The sequence below is a fragment of the Chenopodium quinoa genome, unplaced genomic scaffold (genome assembly GCF_001683475.1).
Source record: "Chenopodium quinoa cultivar QQ74 unplaced genomic scaffold, ASM168347v1, whole genome shotgun sequence".
In the NCBI taxonomy this organism is placed as follows: Eukaryota; Viridiplantae; Streptophyta; class Magnoliopsida; order Caryophyllales; family Amaranthaceae; genus Chenopodium; species Chenopodium quinoa.
In genome coordinates this window covers 1,619,125-1,629,316 of record NW_018745105.1, presented here as the reverse complement: position 1 = coordinate 1,629,316, position 10,192 = coordinate 1,619,125, and the positions used below count along the sequence as shown (strand labels likewise).

General features: G+C 38.1%; 1 protein-coding gene across 1 annotated transcript; it reads right to left on the bottom strand.

Moving 5' to 3' along the window:
* Nucleotides 1-3,812: 3,812 nt before the first annotated feature.
* On the bottom strand, nt 3,813-4,346 carry LOC110710030 (keratin, type I cytoskeletal 9-like). Its single transcript, XM_021888294.1, has one exon. It carries the CDS (start codon nt 4,344-4,346, stop codon nt 3,813-3,815), a length of 534 nt encoding a protein of 177 aa, XP_021743986.1.
* Nucleotides 4,347-10,192: the final 5,846 nt, after the last annotated feature.

The window sequence follows — 10,192 nt, the reverse complement described above, 5'->3', positions numbered from 1 at the left end:
TCCCAGTCAGTAATACCAAGTGCAGTTTTATTCAAACCATTAAACCATAATTTAGCTTTGCCACATAATGAAAAGGGAAAAAGAATCTCCCTGATTTGGTCCTACGTGACCCCGGCTTGTATAATGGTATTACAATACTGGCAGAAATCTGCGATGTGAAGATTAGGATCTTCACACTTAGCTCCACTGAATTGCTTCCTCTCTATCATAGTGATAAATTGGGGTTTCATCTCAAATTGAACTCCTTCTAGAGCCAGAGTGGGAGAAGTGATGTGTCTATTTTATAGTGTTTTACCCCCGTCCCTTGGTCATAATTAGTAGTGTTTTTGGCTCTTTAGAGCGACTTTTATTACTAATTGGTGTTTTCTAGTGTTTTCGTAGATTTGGTTGACTTTTGCAGGGATTTGCACTTTTGGAGCATTTTCCCGAGATATTATAGGGCAAATACGAGCACTGGAGAAGCAAGACTAGATTTTATAGCCCAGGGCCGGTTAGAGCCATCGAACCGGTGATTAAGGGCTCAGTATATGTGATATCGGAGCATTTGGACCGAGTATTCAAGACACGAAGAGGAAACCCAGATTGGCCCGAATAATTGGAGCCCAATCGTAGTCCAAATAGTGGCCCAAGAGAGCCGCCCGGCCAAAGAGGCTGGCGCCCCGAGGCGCGCCTAGCCGGGCGAGAGAAGCAAAGGTCGGCGCACGATGACGCGCCCGGCCGGGCGCGAGACATTTATCTGATGAGCAAAAAGGCGCGCCCGATCGGGCGCGAGTTATTATTAGGAGTTAATTTCGACGTTTAAGTTTGTTTTAGTTCAGGATTTGTACGGAGTATAAATACTTCTCCGTAAAACGACTATACTCTCTCTCTTCCTTTACTCTCTCTTAGTTATTTTCTTAGATTTTCTCTCTCTACTTAGCTTTTAGATTAATTATCTCTCTTATACTTTTGTTCTTAATCTATTCTTAATTCCAGATTTATTTTGGTAACGATTTCTCTTCCCTTAATCTTAGTTGTTTATTTTATTCCTTTTATCATGTCTTGTTTTATTGCTTTGATTAGTTTAATTCCTATTATGTGTGAGTAGTTTTATTTCTAGGGTTTATGGGGATCCATAAATAATATGAAGGGGTAATTTATTGTTGTTAATTGTCAATGCTAGATTAATTTCCTATTGATTGATTTAATGCTCTGTGACTAGATTAGGCCTGATCTTTTATGCATGAGTTTGACAATATTGATTCGAGATTCGACAGATGAGAATTGATGTTTAGGTCTAGTTCCAATACGCAGGTTAATTTATAAATGGTTAAGTCGAGATTCGAAATATGAGATTTAATACCGGTAAATTAATTGTGTGATTATAATACGTAGCGAAAGCCCTTTATAATCTGATTAATGTATGCATTGATGAATATTTTTATATTTTACCCTGGAATATTATTTATTGGTGAACCTATGCCCTAGATCCTTTTATATATTGTTTTCTCCTTATTCTTTATCTCCGTAGTTTAGTTTATTATTCAAATTTATATATTGGTTACTTCATAATCTAGATTATATTAGTTAATTAGGAATAGAAAGACTCGTTTCTCTGTGGATTCGACCCTACTTCCCTATCTACATTAGTTAGAGGATTTAGGAATTACTTTTGATTTGGGGATACGACTTTACCTTGTCAGTAAGGTGCGGGAAATCTGTGAGCTTCGGCTGCGAGTCGTCACTAAGTTTCTTTTGGGTCGTCATCTCTGATTCTAAATTTGAAGGAATTTCTGCATCACTAGAATCAATGCCAACCTGTTGTGTTTTGCCATCACCTACAAGACGGGCTTTATGCCTCTCAAAAAAACCGTCTGATTTCACTTTATGAGTAAAAATCCACATAGAACGAATAACATTAACATCAGGCGGACGGGGCACCAACTCCAAACGTCTTATTATTAATAAGAGCATTAAATTCATCATCCATAGCCATTTTCCAAATCGGGTCACGTAAAGCAGAAATGGGGTTACGAGGGAGAATAGATTTCGTAACATTAGAAACCATATTATTGAAATTTTTTTATTTCGGGTTTAGCTTAACAATTCCATTTTTGCTTCGTGTGACAATAGAAGGAGGGGGTGGCTGTGGGTTGTGATTTTGTGGGTTGGTAGCATGTGGGTCGAGAGTGTGGGTAGCTCCCAAGGGGGCTGTGGCTGATTGAATAGGCCCACAGTCCACCTGGGAACTATTCTGCCCAACAATAGCCTCGGTGCTATGGGGTTGGGTAGAAGAGATTGGAGAAGTTGGGTACCGAATTGGGCTGCCAGGAGAATTAGAGTGTGGCCCAATTCGGTTTAGGGTTGGAGAAGAAGGAGGAGAGTGTGGAAATGGGCTGCTGGTGGGTGAGGAAGGTTGCGGCCTAGGTCTTCTTTGAGGAGTTGAAATGGTAGGTATGCTGGGCTGGTGGAGGGTCCGCGTGGGACTGCCCAACAATTTGCATATGGTGAATGGTATATGAACTAAGACCATCGTTCAAAAAATCATAAGTATGAGAATTTGGAGTATTTAATTTAGCAAAAGGAAACACATTTTCATCAAACACAACATGTCTACTTATTATGATTTTACGAGAAGATAAATCATAACACTTATATCCCCTATGATTCGGTGGAAATCCCAAAAATACACAAGGTGTAGATCGAGGTTGGAGCTTATTAATGGTAGTCGAAGGAAATAAGGGATAATATAAACACCCAAAGACACATAAGTGAGAATAAGATGGTTCCTTTTGATAAAGAACTTGGAGAGGAGACTTGTACTCTAGTAATTTACTCGAAGAATATTATGGAGATAAGTTGCCATGTGTAAAGCATGATGCCAAAAAGATGGAGGTAAAGAGGCATGAGAAAGAAGAGTACGAATTATATTATTCAATGATCTAATTTTTCTCTGCCTTTGCATTTTGTGATGAAGTAGTAGAATTTGAATAAATAAAAGGCAACTTAATATGTTTTCTGAGTACACAAGAATGGCAAACACTAGGATTAGAAGAGTAAGTACATTCAATGTGTTTATTATTACTAAGAGTTTTTAAAATAGAAGATCCCGGATGTCCCAAACGATCATTCCAAAAAGAAAAGGCTAAAGTTGTGAAAGTTGATGGAGAAGCGCTTGAGAGGGTGGTAATGAGTGGATAAAGGTCCCCTTGGCTATCACATCTCATTATGGGCATCCCCGTCCAATAATTCTTCACAGAAAAACCATAAGGGTCAAACTCAACAGACACACAATTATCAGTTGTAAACTTACGAACAGAAATTAGATTCTTAATGAGTTTGGGAGCATGTAGGACATTAGAAAGGGACAAAGGTGGGTTTGGGGATGGCAAAGCAGTGTTTCCACAACCACAAATCATAGTATGACCACTACCAACAATAATACCATTATGATGATTGCTCAAATTAAAATACGACGAGAGATTACCGTTGGTGGATGTCATATGAGAAGTGGCACCGGCGTCCATGTACCACGAGGGATTGGGCTGTTGAAGGGACATAGTATGCATAGCCGCTTCAATGTCAGTCGGGGCATACAAGTTGGATTGATGAGAAGAAGCATAAGCCTGTTGTGGACATGGACCAAGTAGCCCAGATTGATGTCCCTGCCTTACTAGGCCTTGAGGTCTGGCAGCCCACCCTTGGGTTGGGTAAGGGCATGGGGGAGTAGCCCATTGTGGCGCCCAAAACCAAGGAGGGTACTGCCCTTGCCACGGAGAAGAGGAGAACAACTGCCCCTGCCACGGAGAAGAGGAGAACAACTGCCCCTGCTGCTATCCTGTGCCGCCGCGGCCTGCGCCACCTGCCCCGCCGGAATTATGACCACCACCGGCGCCGACACCACGACCACCACCCTGGCTGTTCTTCTTGCTAATTTTTTTTTTGTGATTTTTCCCCCTTCCACGAGCATGACCCGAACCTTCAGCACCCAAGTCCGGTTCACGTGAACTCGCCACCATGGCCGAAGCCGAGGACGTCGATGTCCGTTTGGCCAAACCCGCTTCCTCCAATGTTAACATCAAACGGGCTTGATAGAATTGAGGGAGAGGATTTCTTTTCCGAATCAAGGTTGCAACCCCGGAATATGCTTCCGTGAGGCCAGAAACAAGTTGAAGGACAAGGCGGTTGTTATCTATCGGAGCCCTAACGTTTTTCAGCTGGTCGGAAAGGCTCTTGAGCCGTTGACAATATGCCGATGCATTAGGGAAGTCCTCCATTTGAGTGTTTGAAAACTCATGTTCAAGGGTAACGACATGGGATTTTTTATTATCCTGGAATATTTCTTTCAAACGATCCGAAGCCTCCATTGTCGTTGAGTTAGGTTCAATGATAGTGTTCAAAAGGTCATGAGAAATGGTGGAATAAATCTACCCAAGGATGGCCGCATCTAACGTCAACCAGAGTTCCTTTCCCTCATCCGTAGAAGGTGCGGGTGGCTTCTTCTTTGGAGGAATAATATGATGAAGGACCTTATGAGAACGAGCATGAACCTTGAATAGCTCCGCCCATGTGGAGTATTGTAAATTCTCCATTTTGAGTGTGATGGGAATGATACTTTCGATGTTGTTCACAGTTAGAGCGGTTTTGAGTCTTCCATGGCTGTTTATGAACAGAGGGAAGAAGAGAAGAAGATGAAGAAGATGAAGAAGAGAAGAGTAGGAAGAAGAGGCGGAGCAGTAGGATTTGCAGTGGAAGTAACCCTAACAATCTGATACCATGAAGGAAATTATTTCGGTGAGTTTTCCATTAGACTTGCTGTTAATATATACACATTACAATCCTTAACTAAAGCCACTAATTAAGGGGAATCTATACATCAAAATAAATGCTAAGATACAAGTTAGGAAAACAGAATATTTACATATATACTAAGTCAAAGATATATTAATTCTAATATATCTTAACAATTATAATTGCATGCAGATAAAAAACTTATACAAAGACACTTAAACATACAAATACATACTTAAACAATATTTGTATCAAATTTCTACCCTAATTTCAAGTAAACAAAAGGAAATTACAACAAATTCATCAAAAAATCACTCTAAAAAAACTGCTAAATACACAAACAAATGAACGGATAAAAGGAAATGCCACGCTCCGCATGTCACGAGATATGGGGCGTTCTAATCGAAGGCTCATACTTTTCGGCCTTATTACGGTAAGGCCAATGCACTAGCCAGACAGTGTGGTGGTGAGCACGCTGTGTTGTAAGCTAAGATGTTCACCTTGTAGACGGAGGAGATACATAAAGTGTGTCGCGCGTGATTCATAAGATTCTATAAAAGCATCAGTCGATTATTTCACTTAGCCTGCTTCTCCCATAACTTTCACTTTCTGGACCAACGCGGATCTGCCCTCGAAAGTCTCTCCGCATTTTGAGAATAGAGCATGCAAAATCGAGCAATGGATCTTAAAAAATACATGATTATAATTGCATGTTGATCAAAAACTTACACAAACACACTCAAACACAAAAATGCATCCAAAAATTTATTGAAACACATATAAATTTAAACATAAATTTTGTTTAAACTTGTAGCCAAATTAAATTAAATAAAACGAAATTAACACAAATTCATATAGAAATCACTTTGAAACATGATATATTTCCAAAAAGTTAATAAAAATTACAAATCAAGAGTTTTTTAAATGAAATTACAGCAAAAAAAACTTCTATTGAACTTCTTCTACTTCAATTTCTAAAAAATACAAACAAATAAAAAAAAAACCTGAATATTTAGGAATTTGAACTTCAAAACACTTTGATTTAACTTCTTCTACTTCAATTTCAGCAAATTTTTACTAAAAACAAATAAATAAGTAAGATATTGCTACAAAAACAAATGAAATTGTATTAGCTTCAAAGTATCGAAGTATACCTAACTTTTGCCAGTTTCCCCTAATTTCCTCCAAAAGAATTTTCAACAATGAAGAAACGTAGATAATGTAAGATGAATTGTGCTAAAATAGTGAAATTGAGCAGTTATCAATATAATGGTGATTTTGCGGGTTTTTGGAATTTTTTCAGCGTTTTCGAGGAGAGGAAACATGGCGGAGTGTAGGGAATATTTCAAGCATTATCCCAAAATTGAACCCCACTGTGATCATACAATTACACATGGGCGTCCAAAGGGAAAGAAGATAGAGCAAAAGAGTCGCCAACAAGTTTTAGGAACTTGTAAACCGTTCGAGGTGAAGGTTACACCCCTTAACGATCTAGGAGATCGTCAACTCCAATAGGTCTGGAACCATGACTGGTAGTTCGGGGATGAAGGTACAAATCCATCCTAAAAGAGATTGAACATGCCCTAATAATAGGCTCTACTTTATTCTGATCGTATTCATGTGCGCTTTATGACTAACATGCAATCAATAAGATTAATCCTAAACCTGTTTATCTATGTTGGTTGAATATTAATGCACAAATAAATTTATTACTGGCGATCACTTGAATTATAATCAAATTGACCTTAAACAAGATTGGTAATTATCTTATTAAGCGTGATTACAAGTACCAATCCCTTTAAACATGCATAAAAGGCGTGATCAAACAATAAAAATAAATATATCAAGCAACATAATAATAATCATAATCATCATAGTTTTAATAAAAATCACAATTAAAATAATCATGTTAAAGCATAATAATAGCAAGATCCTAGGCATGATACTAACAAGATTAATAACAAACCCTAGCATGTCATTAAACAATAAAAATCAAAGCTTATAGCCCTAACATGATAGTAACATGAATATTAGGAAAGAAACTATGAAGCATCACATGAATCACAATTGTCATATTTGATATTAGAAATTATAGTTGTTACCCTAAACATGATACTACGAAGATCAAAACACCCTAACATGACACTAGAAATCATAATAACAACCTAGACATGATTTCTATATCATAATAACAATGCAAACAATTAAAGCACTTACTTGGATGCCTCGTATCTCTTTATAATAACAAAATACACACGTTAGTAACTTCAAGGAAAGTATAAAATCAAACAATTAAATTAAATAATTGAAAGAAAGAATAAGAAAGTTTAGACTAGATTTGGGACCAAACCCTCAGAAATAAAAAACCTTTCACGTCTAGGGCGAAGGCAACTTCGAACAATGCTAGGTGTTTCTAGATCATGTGAATGCGGAATTTTGTATGTAAAAAGGTTGGTTTAGAAAGAGGGAGAGAGAATTAAGAAATTCTTGATGACAGTTGATGATAATTAGATGAGAAGGATTGATGGAAATTTATGATTGAAAACAGAATTTTAAGAGGCTATTTATAGAGAAAATCAGTCAGGTGGATAAAAAAAATGAATCAGAGTTTCAACGAGAATAAAAAACAATTTGCGCCAGACGCTGGTCAATAGCGCCAAGCGCTGAAGGTTAGCGCCAGGCGCAAAGCCTTAGCGCCAGGCGCTAATGCTTGTCGTCAGGCGCTAATAATCAGTTTCACCCGTTTTTGTTTTTATCATATCTTTTTATCCAGAAGTTTAAATAAGACATATAATATGTAGTTGGAAAGTTCTTGAAGTCTAATTTCCAACCCAATTAAAATCAGATTAATATCTTTTGTAGACAAAAAGATATGGCCGAAATAGTGAAAGGGTGTCAGTTTTGGATAGAGTTTCATATCTCATTCATATCTTTTTGTTATAGCTCGGAATTAATGTTATAATTTATCATTGGAAAGATAATTTCAAGATCTATCCAACCATATAAAACTTGGATAAATATTATGAGGAACGAAAATAAAATCAGAATATATTCCACTTCGTACAAAACAAGGATTCTAAAAAGGAGTAGTTTTATTCAATTTCAAACTCTTTGAAACATAATTATCAATCCTAGCTCCATTAAGATTTAAGAGAACATGATAGAGTATTCTAGAAGATTATAATCAATCCTAATATCTTTAGGAATGATAATTAATAATAGGCCCTCCTCTAGATCATTGAGCCGCATATAAAAACCAAATCGAGCCTAGTTTAGTATTTTGGCCATAACTTCCTCATTATTCATCGGAATTGGGCTTATAATATATCGTTGGAAAGGTCTTTTCAACCCCATCCAGATACACTATTATTGGACCCTTATCATGGACCAAACTAAACTGGAATGCACGTTTTTCATAAATAAGATAAGAAAAGAGATATTTTCAAAAACAGAAAGAAGATATTTTAATAAAGACATCCTCATCACTAGTCTTTTTACACTTTCGCTTTGTTCGATAATCAAATGACATGAAAAGTATTCATCATTGGGTTTGGTTTTGGGGAGACACATTTGGGTGTCTACAGAATCCCCCACTTTGACTGAGTTTGGAGAAACGCAAGTTTCGAAAACAAAAGTCAAAGTATTGATAGGGATGGAGAATGATTCAGAATGTTCTGCGATTCTAAATCATTCTTGTAACGCCGATACCAGCAAACTAGCATTAGTTAAACAGATAAGAGAGTTAAGAAACGCGTATCTTGCACCGTTGAGCACACGTCTCTGAAAGTAACCGATTTGTTGCTGCATTTGTCTTTGGGACAACCTTCCATAAGCTAGGGAACGCCATCTTGCTGTTTTGATGTTCATTCGTCTCTGAACAATAGAGCTTTTTGGATATGTTCACGCGTCTCTGAACAAAGAGCTTCTTTTTAATATGAACTTCTAAATGATGTGTCCACTCGTCTCTGAACAAATACCTTGATAATAGGATGCCCACGTGTCTCTGAGCAAAAGAGCTTGATAATAGGATGCCCACGCGTCTCTAAGAAAAAGAGCTTGAAAGAAATGTCCACGTCCACGCATCTCTGAAAAAAAGAGCTTGAAAAAAATGTCCACGCGTCTCTGAACAAAAGAGCTTGAAAGAAATTTCCACGCATCTCTGAACAAAAGAGCTTGATGATATGTCCACGCGTCTCTGAACAAAAGAGCTTTGATGATATGAATGTTTGTTGTGATAATAATTCCGAAGAAAACTTCTGAATACCAACGCTTGTCGATATTCAAAGCTCGCTTGAACTTTGCTCCCGCTATGCCAGTACGTCGGCGCTTTTGCTGCTTTTGAACCATTATGTCGGTGCCTCTGCTGTTTATGAACCAGTATGTCAGCGCCTCTGCTGTTTATGAACCAGTATGTCGATGTCTTGCGAAGAGCCAATGCTTAGGCGCTTTAAGCTAAGTGAGACGATCTTTTGTCAGGTCGATCACTTATTGCGATTGTAATCAAGTCGACTACTTAATCATGTCAAATTGCTTGTAGGGGCTAATTGGCGTACCAAGGAACCCGAAATTGCTGAAAGAGGTTGAAATAACTGCTCTAAGTGGTTGAGCGTTCTGTCTCCGCTGCAATTGCCTCTGGCGCTGCGATTTGCCTATGTCGCCAGACGCTGGGATCTAGCACCAGACGCTGAAATCTGTTGCCAAACGCTAGATGTTGTCGTTTGGCGCTAGAGTAGGGTCTTCCCTATCCTACTCTTGGTGCCGTTGGGATGCACCTGTATTTATCTTTGACTATAGGACTTTGCTAATCTCTTTAATTATCTTAGGGTTGACCTAAGGTTTAGAGTTGCTTGACTCATCGACTTGACACGACTCAAGGTATAAACTCGACTCGCTGTGATTGACTCGAGGTTGACTCGTCTCGAAGTGAAATGACACGTGCGACTCATGACCCGTGTGTGCATTGTATTGAGATCATGCAACTCGAAAATGAAAATAGCAAAAAAATTATGTCATTTTTGTAGAGGGTACCGACTTTCTCCCGAAAAAGAATGACTCTAAAAAAGAAAGAAGCGAAGTTTTTGAAGGTGCATGTTGAATGAGCTTAATTCGTTAACGTTGTCTCTCATAGTACAAGGATTGTAATGTCTTATACTATCCTAGTTGACTCGATAATGAAAGTATTAAGGTAACTTAGGCGCGGAGGCTAAGCACTTCATACTCCGATGCAATGATGATTATGATTGATGAGTGATTTTGACATGGCAAGACATGCTTCAGCGTTATGTTAAGATTTCATGACAAGAGTTCCTAAGGGAAGTATATTTGGTCATGTATTTATGCGGTGTGTGAAAGTGATACTAAAGTTAGGCCGCAAAGGCTAAGTGTGTGGAAAAATATATATTGAAAAGAGTCAAATAATGGT